Raw genomic sequence first — 15231 nt, forward strand, 5'->3', positions numbered from 1 at the left:
CATTATATGAATGTTAAATTTACTAAATTTGAAGAAATATGTTTCCACAATTTGCTTCCAAATAGTACATCAAAGTATTAAATTTTTTGTATTAATTTTCGACATAATATTTGTACTATCTTTTAACATATTCATCGTGTGTTAAATTAACACAAAAATTGGGGTGGATAATTTAGAACGTGAAATATGTTAAATTTAACGGGAATTTTCCGACCGTGTAAAATAATAGACGTATATATCCACACACGTATGTCAAACTGCGCGGCACGTATAAAATTATAAATAGAATTTTACCCCCCTCCCCTCCCAGCTGACACATGACGTGCGAATTGTAGATCGTTTAAAGTGGGTTCAACGAATTCTCAATTTGAAGACGAAATCGCGCTTGGGCGTTTGTTCTGAAGTGGCACGAAAAGGGCCCGGAGTCTCGCCTCCCGATTTTCCAATCGCGCTTTGTCCCGGAATTATTGGTCTCACGTTCAATCGCGCCAGCGTTCCAAGTGGGGTTCTTTAAACAGAATATATATATATATATATATATTCCCGATATCTGCGCGACTGTCTTGGGGGTGGAGGAGTTTATAACAAAAAGAGACCGCGTGGGTTAATAGGACGATCGTCTTATTGATCCTCCCTCCGAGGAGGATGGAGGGTTGAGGGGGGAGGGGGAGCGTCTCTCTCACAACCGGAGAATATCGCGTGATTGCGCGCGGTTTCTTTGAACTTCGTTCCCTTCGTTCGTTCTAATGACGACCTTCCGCTTATTTCTCCGCGTGAGAAGCGAAATATAATATATTCGTATATATATAAATAGCGCGCCGCACTGTGTTCCGACTAGACTTCGCGCCGGTATCCGAAAATTTTCTCCTTGAGACGCCGATAACTCGGCGCCGCTCGTGCGTGCGCGATAAGATAATATCGAAACCGTGTCCATCATTCGCGATGACAAGAAAAAAATAATAATGAATTTCGACGAGTAAATGTGGGCGAACGGGAACGGAGGTGGTGTAAAAATTTATTTCTGCAAACAAAAATACCGAGAGAAGCAGAGAAAGAGAAAGAGAGAGAGAGAGAGAGCGTCATTTATTATGCGCTTTGAGACAATTAGTGTCGCTTCAAGCGCAAAGATCGTTATACATTATACTACGACTAAGAATTTAGAGAAATTGACTGTACGTTAGTATAATACATTAAATAATAAAAAAGTGAAATAAAATAATAAATAGATAATGGCTTAGATGTACATAAATGGAACAAAAAAGCATAAAAGCCTCGTAATATACGTGCACAAAATTGTTTATACTTTATACGATCCAATTAAATATACATACCCGTATGGAACAATACAATTGAATTTATGGCAAACCTATTGGAAATTGTTAGAAAGCTATTCAAATTCAATATTATATTCCATATTATATACTATGTTCCAACAGTTTTTTCATTAATTCAATAGTATTTTTTCACAAGGATAATTTCAAACGTACGCGTTTCGACTTCTAATTGGGTCATCTTTATGATCACTATTAAAACAATAATTTAAACACGAAAAACGCCAATTTTATAACAAAGATAAATTTTAGAAGAATTCACAGCAACGTCATCTATCTTGCAAGGCTTTCATGCTCCTTTCTGTTTCATCTATTTGTAAAAATGAAAATAATAATAATAGAATATTAGCGTAAAAGAGAAAGAGAGAGATTGGTCGTTTCAAATCGTAAAAAAGACGTAAAAAAGACGCGTACGTTCCAGATATATGAAGCGTGTTACTTTTTATGAATTATGAATTTAGCAGTAACTTCTAAATTCCTGTAAAAAAAATTAATATGTACTTCGAAAAGAAAATGATGGAGGTCAAGGTCCAATTTTAATTGTTATGCCATTGGATAAACAGATAAAAAGAAAAAGAAAAAAAATGCACTTTCAAGTAAATATTATACATATTTATATATGTATTATATGTTTTGCGAACAATAATTTAAAATGTTATATTTGTGAAATAAAAAGAGTAAACGATTGAAAGAGAGAGAGAGAGAGAGAGAGAGAGAGAGAGAGAGAAAGAACGTTATTTATTAAGCTTCAATAATTCTTCTGTTAATTATATTTATTACATTCCAAATAAGGTGTAAAATATATCTAGTCCAGAAAATGTTTTAGTTTTCATGAATAATCGTGTCTGTCGTAGATTCTTTTATGTAGAAATATAATACATCAGCAGTCGTATACTTTCTAGTCACGTTCAGTGTTGTTCTCAGAGACGCTTTTTTCGCGATAAAAAAGATTATAACTTAGACTCTAACTTAGATCGAAATATCGAAAAGGAGGGTAGTCGGGAGCCCGCCTTTTCGCCTACTCGCAAGTGGGCAGTACAGAGACACATCGTTGAATGTCACTAATACTGCACTATGCATGCGCGAAAAAAGCGTCTCTGAGAACAATACTGGTCACGTACAACATAAACTCGTATACGTGCAGCAAAAATTGTACATATTTAAAATGATATTCTTTTTTTTTTTTTCGTTTCAAATATTCGTGTAGATCTTCAAATGTACATATTATATTTAATAAAAATATGTTGAATAAACGTATTATATATTATGTAATAACGTTATATATTACATAATATATATACAGGTCTGTATTCAGAACACGTTTTCACACGAGATGTTAACGTGTTGTCAGCATCATTTTTCCTTGTTTTGCGTGTGGCAAACGACAAAAATAGAATAATTTAACAACGCGCTAACATTTCTAAAAATTCGCGTTCTGAATATAGGCCATAATATATAACATAACATTATATATAATGTAATATTATATATTACATATAATTAGATGTATTATATCACATACATAATATAAATTATATGTAATTATTTGTAATATATTATATCACAATATATTACATAAAATTATAGTATAGTACAATACTATATTATGTTACGTAGTTATAGTATGAAAATACGTTTATCTTAATTGTACGATGATATTTACGCAAAAATTGAATTGTCGGTAATTTTATATTCTTAGATATCAATAATCTTGTTGCTCAATTAACGATCTTGCGCTTCAAGAGATTTATGCCAAAAAGCTTAATAAATAACGTTCTCTCTCTCTCTCTCTCTCTCTCTCTCTCTCTCTCTCTCCGCGCTCTCTCGCTTGTTTACTCTTATTATTTCACGCAATCTTTCCACAGTCCAATGGAACAACAATTGTCAATCGTCAATTACGATCGTTATCGCACGTCGCCGCAGAGCGTTATCGAACGCTTTAAATTCCGTGACGCAATTGTTCAAGAGACAGAGGGAGAGAGAACAGGAGAAATATAGAATTGCAGGTATTATACGGGTGTCAAAGAGATTCCATTTCGGCATCGTTCGCGTTTCGTGGTCGGTGACCACTGACCAGATCGATGGGATCCGATTCCTTCGGCGATTCGCGCGTCGTTGAATCCGTCGTTCCTCGGCCGCGATTTCCCCTCTCGTGTGTCACATCACACCCGCATGGCAGTCGAATGCGGCCGCGTCCTTCTGCGCCGTACGTGAAATTGTGCATCGCGCGGTGCAGTGTGTTTTCAATCGCACCGGCGATCCGCGCATGCGCGACGCGCGGCCGCGCATACGAGCACGCATCTGTGCCGCGTCAACGCGGGCGCTTCGAGACCCTACTTTTCGGCAAGTGGACAAGACGACGGGACGCGTTCAAAATGTACCGCACGATCGTACGTACATACTCGTACCGCGCGAAGCGATATCGAACGTTATCAAGGGTTCCCGACAAGAAAAAAAGATGAAGAACAGGAGAGGGAAGGAGAAACTCCGAAGTCGCCGGGGCACCGCCGGCGCCCGCTTCTAGCTCGCGCTAGACACGCCGCTGGGCGACGCGCGCCCGCCGCGCATGCGCCGAGACGCCCGGCCGTCGTCCACCAGGCACCAGCAACGACGCCGTCGTGCCGCGGTGCGGAACGCAGCCAAGCGAAGGGAACGACGCGGAGGATTCCGATCGTCGGAGCCAGGAAGACGCCGTCGCCGTGCCGATCTCGCTGATGATGCGCGACACCGGACGTCGCGCCGACGTCCCCTAGGAGTCGCGGTCGCCGAGGAAAGGGAAACGTGAGACGGACAGTACGGTAACTCAGGACGAGTCGTCGCGCGCGAGCGTGAAGATGTGATCGCCCCAAACGGCCCGCTGCCGCCTTCCCGTCTCATCGACGACGCGACGCTCGACACTCGGAGGTCTCGGGGTGGCGCACCGGGTAGACCCTGTCGCCGTTCGCGACGCCGACCACGTCCCCCCGCTCGCCGCAAGCATGAACGGCCAGGTGCAGTCGTCGCGGGAGAGGTTAGGTGGGTGGACACACGCCTGTCGTGTAGTGTTTACGTCTCGCCCCCGCGGATTAGCTGTTCGACGAACCGGTTTGTGTCCTCCGTTTCCAGCAGTTCCTTTTAAGGCCTGTTCTCTACAGCTGAACCAGCTGCCACCAGTTCACAGTTCATCTTTCTTCTTTCTACATCAGAAGAAGAAAGACAAGCTCTTGAACTAGTGGTGAACAGTCGGTTCAGTTACAAAGAACAGGTCTTTTGGTTCTCCTCTCCTCTCCTCTCCTCCGACTATCATTTTTCTCACCTTTTTTCACCTTCGCCTCCGACCTTCTTTTTCTCGCTTCTCCTATCCTTCTCTTTTCGACACGCTTGACCGCATATTCGTTCTCGTTTTACCTGATTTGGTACGCTACGGCTGACAATACAATGTGAGGCCCAGACAGAAGTGACTGAAGTGACCTGGTTCTCGTTGTTTCTACGTGGTTCGAATCGTACCGCCTATGTCTGCGACAAAATTGGTTAGATTAGACAACATATAGATAACAATATCTATTGTCTGTTGCAGTCGTATGATAAGTAGATAGTGGACGGTAAATAGAGAAACTTTCCCTGAAAGTTCGGAATTGTTTCTGTCGGATTTCGAAGATTCCAGTCAAAAGTCAGTGAGCAGCGGAGTTGATTAAACCAAACGGAAAAGTACACAATTAAAATACGATGCAGAAGGTATAAAAATTAAATTCAGAATGAAATCAAGCACGAAAATGGAGTAAACTGCCAATGGGACAATCGACTGCTCGAATACAATATACTTCCAGCTGTTAAAATGCTGTCAATCTCCGTTTTCTTTTTTTTTCTATAAATCTGTTCTTTGTGAACTAGTGCACACTAAAACAGATATATATTTTAAAGTGAGATGGAAAATTTTAATTAGTTCAGCGTAGCGATGATAAATAAGCTTTTATGTGCTTTCTACGCCCACCTCTTCTTTGCGTGGAAAAAACATAGTCATATTCCTTCGCCTTTCTAATCTCTTCCTACTCTTGACAGAGCAAACATGATGATTAATAACAGATATGATATAGAATTAATAATAATCATTTAATAACAAGTAATGTAGAATTATCCTTTCATTTGGAAAACAGTTCGCCTCTTATCCCAATGTTAGCCGTTATTATCACCGTTTTGTTAAACGTGTGTCAATATGAATAGTCGATTGAGTACACTGGTAAATAACCCTGACGCTGCGCTGTGTGTATTACAGACAGAGATAAGAAGGAATGCAGCAGCCAGCCCCGGGGCGTCGTGACCTCTTAACTTATTTACCTTGATGATTTATATGTTGTAACAGCCCCCCCCGGCGGCCGACAACAGGTGATAATCGCTCGCGGCTCTGCCGCTCCTTGCAGTCCGGAACGTCCCGACCGGAACGTTCAGGTGCGAGATCGACGGGACGAGTATTGACAGATAATTTTGCAATAAAACGGCAAACGATATTAACAATATTTAATTAATCCTGTCAGTATTGTGTGCGTAATATATCTGTGTATATATAATATTCAGCTTTGGTACAACGAGGTACTCAGTAGACTGATTGTCCAAATCGACAGGCAGTTAACGAGACGGTGATAATAGTGGCTAACATTTGGGACGGGTAAATTCTCCTCTCGAAAGGCGAAAGCAATTCTTATTCTGTCATTTGAGCTAAAAAGCAGGGAGGCAAATAGAAAAGTGAAAATATGGTGAGACATCTTTATCCATTATTAGATTTGTTATCATGATTTTTTCCTATTATATTCGGATTCGCCTTGCAAATCGGACAGGTACAGAAAAGAGCACAATGCAACGAGGCAGTAGGATTTAAAGAATAATTAATATTTAGTAATAATTAGGATTTAAGGAATAATTAACAGGAACTAGAAATGATGTAATAAATAAAAATTGATTGATAAAAACAGTATGAAGGTCAGCGTCAGTAAAATAGAAAAATCTAATGTTAAACAGATAAATGAACTTTTTCAAGATATAGCGTGATAAAGTCCACGATAAAACTGTTGAGCAGCCGATATCTTTGCAGGTGGTTTCGGTCCCATGAATCTTGGAATATTTTCCGGGATGATCGCCACGGACCGTGTCCCTACCATTCAGTCATTCAACTCGGACGCCGAGTTAGACGACAGCATGGCCGCGACGGAGGTCGACAGCAAAGTCAAGACGAAATTGCTCTCTATGTGGAACAACGTTAAATACGGTACGTACATCGGACAATTTCTAAGCAAGAGGTTTCACGTTCAGAAAAAGTCTTTTTATATTTCGACTGTACGTTCTAAAATATCACACCTCTATCATAATTATTATCAGTAACATATTTGGCGAATTTGTGTTATATATGTAACATAAAAAGTATTACGAAAAAAATACAATTTTTGAATTATATTTTCGTTCTTGACGAAAGGCTGGACCGTGAAGATGAAGACGAACTTCTCCAAGGAATCTCCCGTGTGGCTGCTGGGCCAGTGTTATCTGAAGAAGTCGGAGTATCCATTGGAGAGGGCGTCGGAGGCGCTGGAGCCAGTTGGAACGGGGAGTCAGGTCTCCCTGGCGATGGATGCCACGAATTTCGAGAATACCATAGAGGAATTCAAGAGGGATTTCGTGTCGCGTCTCTGGTTAACATACAGACGAGAATTCCCGATCCTGAATGGCTCCACCTTTACCACGGACTGCGGTTGGGGCTGCATGCTGCGCAGCGGGCAGATGATGCTGGCGCAGGCATTAGTCTGCCATTTCCTCGGACGCGGTAATTTGTTTCTCCCTTTCGAAATCATTTTGTTGATGCTGAAAAGAGATTCGTTGATTCTCTATTAATTTCGTGACAATCTTAAACAAAGTGACTGGTTTATCTTTTTTTGAAAGCAAGAAAATGGAAACTTGTTTCTAGATTTAAAAAAAAACACGTAGGTATAAATTCAAATTTGCAAAATTTGAATAATAAATAGTTTAAATTGAAGTAAAATTAGAAAGCTAAAGTAAAAAATATTTAAATTATTGTTCTTAATACTCATAAATTTGAAACTGTAATTTTTCGACTTTATTTGACGGATACACAGTGAATCTTTCGCACGAATCTGAGACTCCTGTTGCGTCGTGTGTAGCACTGAATAATAAATCTACTTTTTTATTTTACGCAGAGTGGAGATGGCGGCCGGAACAGTCGACTGACGAAAGCAGTCATCGGATGATCATCAAATGGTTTGGCGATCAGCCAACGCCGGAGTCACCGTTCTCCATACACAAGCTTGTGGCGCTCGGCGCTTCGACGGGGAAACGCGCGGGCGACTGGTACGGTCCCTCCTCGGTCGCGCATCTCCTCTGTCAAGCAATGGAACGCGCCAGCGAGGATCCCAACAGTAAGCTCAATCAGCTGGCGGTATACGTCGCCCAAGATTGTGCAGGTTGGTATTGATGAATATACGGCACCGCGACACAAAAGGACAATTCAATTACTGAAACTGGAAAAACATGCGATATATGAGCCTTTAATGTGCTTTATTATATCAAAGGTATCCTCTAGGAAATATTTAATTATACAAATAGTCTTTGAAAATTGAATAATAAAAAATTCTCTTTCTGCAGAATAATATAAAATAATGTTTCAGAAATTATATTATACAAAAGTATGTTGGTAATTTTTTTCATAGAAGAACAGAGGATTTTTATTAAATCTTTCGCAGAGATTTAATGGAAATTCCGCGTTCGTTATATTATGCGTGAATTAACAATTGTCGAACAATCATTTTTTTTGTTTTCAGTATACATGCAAGATGTCGAGAATGTGTGTTGCACTCCGGATGGTAGAAGAAAGGCGCTGATACTCTTGGTACCCCTGAGACTCGGCGCCGACAAGCTGAATCCCGTTTACGCGCCCTGCTTGACATCGCTGTTGACGTTGGACACGTGTATCGGCGTGATCGGTGGCCGACCGCGACACTCGCTCTACTTCATCGGCTATCAGGACGACAAACTGATCCACTTGGATCCGCATTACTGTCAGGTAACGTTTTTTTTTTTTTTTTTTTCTTTTTAGAAAGCAAACATTGCTTTAATATTTAAATTTAATTTGCGTGTACGAATCTCTCAATTTTTATTTTATATTTTATTTTTTTTTTCTACTTTATTCCTAATTTACGATGTTTTATTTTTATTTCTCAATTTTTTATGTAGCGTTTTGTTTTTTTCGTTGGTGTTTTTCTTTTCCGTATTTCGCTATCTCAGAATAAATTTTATCTTAGAATATAATTAAATATAATTACCCTCTGGCTCATTTCTTCACCGACTCCACTTGCGCAGGAAACCGTTGACGTCGAAGGAAATGAAAAATTCCCGTTGACAAGCTTCCACTGCACGTCCCCGAGAAAGATGTTGCTCTCGAAGATGGATCCCAGTTGTTGCGTAGGCTTCTACTTTCCCGACAAGGAGTCGCTCACCGACTTTATGGAGACAATTCAGCGGGTAAATGTGCACACACTTTTAATTTGAGCACGTTTCAATTCGAGTTAAGGTGGTTTTATCGAGCAAGTCCCAGTCAAAAGTTATTAGATGCCATATGACTAATAATTTAATAAAAACAAGCGTAGTTCAATAAAAACATTTTGCATAGACTGTACGTATGCGATTGTAACGTTTATGTGACAACGTGACACTATCGAGTTGGCGTTGAGCGATAAAACCACCTTAAACTAATTGTATAACAGATTTTAAAAAAACAAACGAAGAAAAACATCGATTCACGCTTCGTAACTTGCAAGCTTTTGCGTGTTAAAGATGAAAAGTAAGCCAAATGGAATCAAATGTAGGCACAAAATATGCGTAGAAAAAGAAAAAATAAAATAAAACTTTATTTCGTCGACTCACCGACTTTATGGAAACAATTCAGCGAGTAAATGTGCACACACTTTTAATTTTAACACGTTTTTAATTCGAATTCAACTAATTATATAACAGATTAAACAAACAATGAAAGACGTCGATTTACACTTCGTAACTTGCAAGTTTTTGCGCGTTAGAGATGAAAAGTAAGCCAAACGGAATCAAATGTAGACGCGAGGTATGCGTAGAAAAAAAAAGAAATAAAAAAATGTAACTTTATTTCGTATTAGGCGAAATTAAGACACATTTCGTTAACGTTGCAGTTCGTGATACCGAATCAGAACATAGACTACCCGATGTTCCTGTTCTGCGAGGGAAGCGGCAAGGATCTGCAGCAGGGAATCGAGGTCGTCGAGGGTCTTCTGCCGTCGGCAGGCCAGTTCGCTGGTCACGAGGGCGCGGAGGACGATCTCTACGAGTGCGAGGAGTTCGAGTTGCTGCGTTGAGACAGAGGAGCGGAAGAAAAGGGCAGAAAGAAGAGGACGACGCGGGGCGGTATGATTCCACGATTCATCTCGAGTGCATCTTCAGACGCACTCTCGCGAGGACATCTCGACGTCTCTGTCCGATCGCCCGACCACCTCGTCGGCGGTAGACTTTTTTTTCGCGTATCTCCTTCCGGTGCGTGTAAGAAGGCACGGCCGGCCGGATGATATGGCCTGGGAAAGGACGAGAGGCGTGTGCTCAGTGTCGAGGCGTGTGGAGTCAGCGCGTTCCGGTTCGATCTCAAAAATGCGTGCACGAAGACAGGAGCTGACTCGGTATGACCAGTTACTATTACTTACTGAGATAGGAGATAAGAGAGCAAGATTATTCCCGACGATTAGTACAAGTTGTTCGGTTTAAGCTGATTCATTCGTCTTTTCGATTATTTAATATACATATGTAATATATATATGTATGCAATTATTATGAGGCTGCACAACTTTTTCTTATCCTTGTTGTGTGCAATCCCGAAATTCGTTGATGGCTTTATATATTGATTGTTGATAGTAATTAACTTTGATATAATAATTTAATATGACTTAGTATTGCAATGTGTTACAAGCGAATACATATATTTATTTCGCATATTACAACGAGACTTTTGTCTTGAAGATAATTTTACGACGCGCGTTACGTTCCGTTGAGTTGTTGAATCGAAACTTAAAAAAAAAATTGTACTTTGCGAAACTTTCTCTCTAAAACGCGTTGTAAAGCGAAAATGCGCGCGCGCGCGAATAAAAGCGCGACAAGAGTTCTCAAGTCTGATTCATTTAAAGGAAAGTATATAATAAGGCGTTAATTTATATATTTATTTATTTATTTATAATTGAGTTATTCCTGAGGGTAACTCTTCTGCCTTGGAAAAGGAATAGAAAAAAAAAACGAGGAATTTGAGGAACGTGAACATGGTATATACAGGGTGAGGCATCTAATAGTGTACGCCCAAATATTTATTTAGAAAACATTTGATATCTGTATCTATATTTATAGATATATAAATAAAGAAAATGATATCCATAAGAACTATCCATCTCTCCTTTAAAAAGAAAAAGATTTCGTTAAAATGTTCGAAATCTCAAAAACTGTGTATGACTTTACAACAAGTCTTCCCTCTTCCCGTTATATTCCCACGAGTTACATTACTTCGTCTTTAACGATATTTTCAAGGGCAGCGGAAACGTTTGCATTAAAATAGAGTAGAATAGAGAATAGAGTAGAAGTGAAGAATTCTCTCTCATTTCGCGCTTCTCAAGATTACTCGAGCGCTCTGAAAAGCGGAGGCGCTCTAAGAAACGTGATAACGCATATATAAGATGCTTGATGACCGATGACAAATAAGCCTAGGGTACTCTCCTAACTAAAGGTATAACTTAACGTAGTTAGAAAAAATAGAAAAGTAAAGAGGAAAAGGCGAAGAGAGAATTTAATTGTTAAAGAATCATTTGGCTGTACACCCGTTTAGATGCCCCGCGCTGCATATGCACGTGTGCGTATGTATATATGCATATGTATATATGCGTATATATACTGTACTTATACTGTTGAATATGTACACAATATTGAACGTTGTTATATATCTCTCTTACAACTGTAACGCTATACGCTCGAAGTAATAAAATGCGAAGAAGTGTGTAATAATACGATTACGTCATCTCAGAATGTATCGTCGATTCGTACGATAATTCCCACTTTTGTACTATTCGGACTTCGGCCCAGGCGGCAGTGACGGCAGAGCCGGCAGCTCGTCGTGCGAGGCGCAAAAGATAACAAAAGATAACTCGCGCTCGGCTTCACTGTCGGTGCCTTTCAGCCACCGTGAAGTCTCGTTGTATCACCTAGGCGTTCCGCGTCGGAAACATCTCATACGAGAGGCCTATTATTGTCGGCAGCGACGTCGCGTATTTACAGCCTAATGGCATTCGCGCTCGTGTGCGCTCGGGCATATGAGTGTGAGAGAGATAGAGAATAAGAGCGCGGATTGCGTCACAGTATGCGCGCACCATCTCGTCGTTGTCGACGAGACAAAAAAACAATTGTTGCCGGAGAGCGTGTATTCCCCATCTATTATTACTCGAGATCGCGTGAGACGAGGTGAATTACAGGTCTCAAATAGGCCTTAGTAGATTTCCGTGCGTTTTCATTCGTTGTTAAAATAACATTCGCATATTCTTAGGCGCGAGCATGGGATTTTGTCTAATCTAATCTGTGATTCCCTACTTAATCTAATTTAATTTAATTCTTAGGCAGACAGAATTAGATGTAGATTAAATGTCTCTGAAGATCTTTTAGAGAGATCTAAAATATAAATCTAAACAGATCTGGATAGACCTATTTCAGGGATTCAGAGGTTCAAAGAGACCTGCGCGACCTTAATCTAATTTAATTCTTAGGCAGACAGAATCAGATGTAGATTAAATGTTTCCGAAGATCTTTTAGAGAGATCTAAAATATAAATCTAAACAGATCTGGGTAGATCTATTTCAGGGGTTCAGAGAGATCTGCGCGACCGTCCCGGCGCGCATATTTTAAACAGATTTATCTAAAAATTCGAATTCTCTAGAGCTCAGCAGTATTGCTCCACGCAATTCCTGATCGACGGCCACATCTCGTTGGTGGTGTTGCCGTGGAACTCCCTCAGCACGCCGATCTCGCGATAAAACTGCACCACCGGCGCGGTCTTCGTCACGTAGTCCAGCAGCCTCTTCTGCACGACTTCCGGCTTGTCGTCCTCCCGCTGGCACAACGGCTCGCCCGTCACATCGTCCTTATTCTACAAAACGAGACAAAATGCTCTGCATTTAACTTCCGAATGGCCGAATTCCGATTTTATTGCAATCAGGATATAAAATACGGTATTTTATAATTATATTGAATTAAAATACTGTAGAATAAATTCTATCGCGTATTGTAATCAATTAACAGATAGATTAACGGTTAATGTATAGACACAGTTGTGTACTCTCGGTGCCGGTGTTTTTTTTTTTTTTTTTTTTTTTTCCCCTCCAATGAAATAGATATACATTTGTTGATTACCGGCACTCGTGGATCGTTGAAGCCGATGTTGTAGACCCTACCGCTGGGCAGATGGACCCATCGGCTCTTGACGCGGTCGAGAATCACGGCGGTCGGCACCACGAGATTCAGCACGAGATTGACCGGGTGCAGCTCCTGCAGCCGCTTCGCCTGCGCCAACGTCCTCGGGAATCCTGCCAAGATATTCGCTCGCGTTTAGAACGCACGGCGACGACCGCGCGGGTTCACGGGCTTTTCAAGAGACCGGCGCGTCGGCGACCTTGGCCGCGCGACCCGCGGAGGTCAGAATCATTTCCTACATCCACTCACCGTCCAGCAGCCAATCCCGATCCGCCACCGATCCAATCTCGTCGCCGATAAGGGATATCATCGTGTCGTCCGGCACGAAGCTACCGCTGTTCATGTACCTCTTCACCTCCTTGCCCAGAACTGCGAAGAACGAGAACGTTTGTCTGAGGACGCTTCGCCAAGGGAGTGGCACGTGTCTTCTCGAGCTTTTGTTGAATTATACTGTATGTAATCACGAAAATTTTGTTGTGCCGAGGTATCGCGTTTCTCTCGAGGGTGTTTCTAAAATTAACAGCCCGACAAATTTACTCAAGCATCTTGAGAATGAAGGGTAGAAACAAACGCGGAAATTTAATTTTATAAAAATTTTCTAGAATTTATTCAAATTATATCATAAAATTCTGTATATATAACACGTGTCGTCAAAATTGCCTGATTAAATATTAAATTGATATAATAATATGCGTATATTATATATAATGTGCTATCATAAGGTGTTTCCGAGTTAAATTGCCAACTTAGAATATGAATTTAGGATCTCAAAATTTTCCTCTGGAAGTTTGTTCGCAAACGCTAAGTCAAAGAAATATTGACTTCTTAAGTTACAGAACTATAGGAATGAATTATGTCGAAATATTTAATTAATTGATAAATTAATTGATTGATCCCAGTCATTAAAACAGAGGACAATGCAAGTGTGCGAAGGAATTATGCACAATGTCAGTCATTCGTTCTTTCCTCGATAGATACAATGTTTATTTCAGGACTCTCATTTTGAACAATATATTCAATAACATTATATTTTTGTTTTACATTGCAATAGGATGAACCTAGATTATTTCGACATTCATTTCTATAGTTCTGTAACTTAAGAAATCAATAGCTCTTGAAGTATTTACAAGTAAACTTTATTTTGAGGCTTTAAATTCACATTTTAAAATTGGCGATTTAATCTGGAAACACCCTGTATAATATATAATAAACTATATACATTAACATACATATTTTTAAAATATATATAATATCGTATTTTATTATATATATGATTTATAGTTTATTATAAATTATATAATACATTATATATTTATATAAAATATAATTTTATATGCGTAGATATATTTTTTAATATTTTGAATGCATTATAGTTTATTAATATTAATAAGACAGGAAAAATGTGATCGAAAACGGATAATTTCGTCGAAACTATAATTTAAACGCGTTATCGCAATAAACACGGAATTAGAATCTTTTCGAATACGCGATACGATATCAAAGATAAGATTAAACTCGGGGAATTCATTTTATCGAAATGATGACAACAATTCTGACATGTTTTCACACTTAGCTGATTGATAACGAATCGAAAGCTTTCAGATTATATAACGGCGCGAGCGAACAATGAAAACAAAATTTCATATATATGTTTTATGTTTACGAAATCGATTATCCGCGAACGTGTTATCGAAATTAACACTGACAATGGGAACGAGGCTAACGATAAAATTCCCATTAGTGGCAAAATGAAAAATAACTGAAATTCGCAACCGACAAAGTAACATGCGTCTTCGAAATGTTGAACATTCATTATATCTCGTTTATTGTTATCAGTGTCATCACGTATCAATTAAATGATGGGACGGAAAGCGATGAGGAGATTGAAAGTGAAGACCTCGGATGCTTAAGTATTCAAAAGGGTGTTCAAGGCAAGAGACCGCCGCTGGCGACGACAACGGCGGACGCCGGCGACGACGACGACGTACCAGTGCCGGCGGACACGTGGAAGCGCAGCCTGTCGCCGCTGGAGATGTGCGCGACCCCGAACTGCTGGACGATCCTGGAGGAGACGGTGCCCTTGCCGGACGCCGGCGCGCCCAGTATGACGGCCCTGAGGACGGTCGCGGCGGCGGCGGCGGCGCGACACGTGGTGATCGCCACCATGGGAGGCCTCGGGTATACGTACGGCTGACGACGACTTCCTGCGATCGACGGCGACCGTCCGAGTGCCGCTGCGATCTCGCATCGCCCGCGCCGGACCCTACCCTCGATCCCTACTACTGCCTACTCGCGTGGACTTTAATAACGCGCGATAACTACCGAGAGACCCAATCGTCGCGGCACTCCGACGACGCGGCGCGCCGTGACGCGCCGTGACGCAACCGCGACGCGCCGTTTCGTA

General features: G+C 40.6%; 2 protein-coding genes across 4 annotated transcripts; one reads left to right on the forward strand and one right to left on the reverse strand.

Annotated features, from left to right (window-relative positions):
• The first annotated feature begins 3938 nt into the window (after nucleotides 1-3938).
• LOC105456769 (cysteine protease ATG4D) lies at nucleotides 3939-11369 on the forward strand. 3 transcript variants are annotated; one of them, XM_011701053.1, is made up of 7 exons: nucleotides 3939-4346; nucleotides 6397-6570; nucleotides 6775-7119; nucleotides 7511-7774; nucleotides 8132-8373; nucleotides 8670-8837; nucleotides 9512-11369. In XM_011701053.1, exons 1-7 carry the CDS (start codon nucleotides 4310-4312, stop codon nucleotides 9692-9694), a joined length of 1413 nt encoding a protein of 470 aa, XP_011699355.1. In that variant the 5' UTR covers nucleotides 3939-4309; the 3' UTR covers nucleotides 9695-11369. The 3 variants fall into 3 exon arrangements, with proteins under 3 accessions (XP_011699355.1, XP_011699356.1, XP_011699357.1); XM_011701054.1 differs by having other exon boundaries at nucleotides 8670-8831; XM_011701055.1 differs by lacking the exon at nucleotides 3939-4346 and adding an exon at nucleotides 5731-6061.
• Nucleotides 11132-15229, reverse strand: LOC105456768 (GTP:AMP phosphotransferase AK3, mitochondrial). Its single transcript, XM_011701052.1, has 4 exons — nucleotides 14816-15229; nucleotides 13077-13196; nucleotides 12768-12940; nucleotides 11132-12504 (listed from the first exon to the last, which is right to left on the reverse strand). Exons 1-4 carry the CDS (start codon nucleotides 14991-14993, stop codon nucleotides 12298-12300), a joined length of 678 nt encoding a protein of 225 aa, XP_011699354.1. The 5' UTR covers nucleotides 14994-15229; the 3' UTR covers nucleotides 11132-12297.
• Nucleotides 15230-15231: the final 2 nt, after the last annotated feature.

This window comes from Wasmannia auropunctata, unplaced genomic scaffold (assembly GCF_000956235.1).
Source record: "Wasmannia auropunctata unplaced genomic scaffold, wasmannia.A_1.0 LD335556.1, whole genome shotgun sequence".
Lineage (NCBI taxonomy): Eukaryota > Metazoa > Arthropoda > Insecta > Hymenoptera > Formicidae > Wasmannia > Wasmannia auropunctata.

What these genes read in the sequence shown, in the direction of transcription:
- LOC105456769 (XM_011701053.1), top strand. Translation starts at nt 4,310, where the DNA reads ATGAACGGCCAGGTGCAGTCGTCGCGGGAGAGGTTAG. An exon ending in GTCGTCGCGGGAGAGGTTAG is followed by an intron (nt 4,347 to 6,396) that starts GTGGGTGGACAC and finishes ATATCTTTGCAG; the next exon opens with GTGGTTTCGGTCCCATGAAT. An exon ending in AGACAATTCAGCGGGTAAAT is followed by an intron (nt 8,838 to 9,511) that starts GTGCACACACTT and finishes TTAACGTTGCAG; the next exon opens with TTCGTGATACCGAATCAGAA.
- LOC105456768 (XM_011701052.1), bottom strand. Translation starts at nt 14,993, where the DNA reads ATGGTGGCGATCACCACGTGTCGCGCCGCCGCCGCCGCCGCGACCGTC. An exon ending in CCACGTGTCCGCCGGCACTG is followed by an intron (nt 13,197 to 14,815) that starts GTACGTCGTCGT and finishes CGTTCTTCGCAG; the next exon opens with TTCTGGGCAAGGAGGTGAAG. An exon ending in TCGGGATTGGCTGCTGGACG is followed by an intron (nt 12,941 to 13,076) that starts GTGAGTGGATGT and finishes ATATCTTGGCAG; the next exon opens with GATTCCCGAGGACGTTGGCG.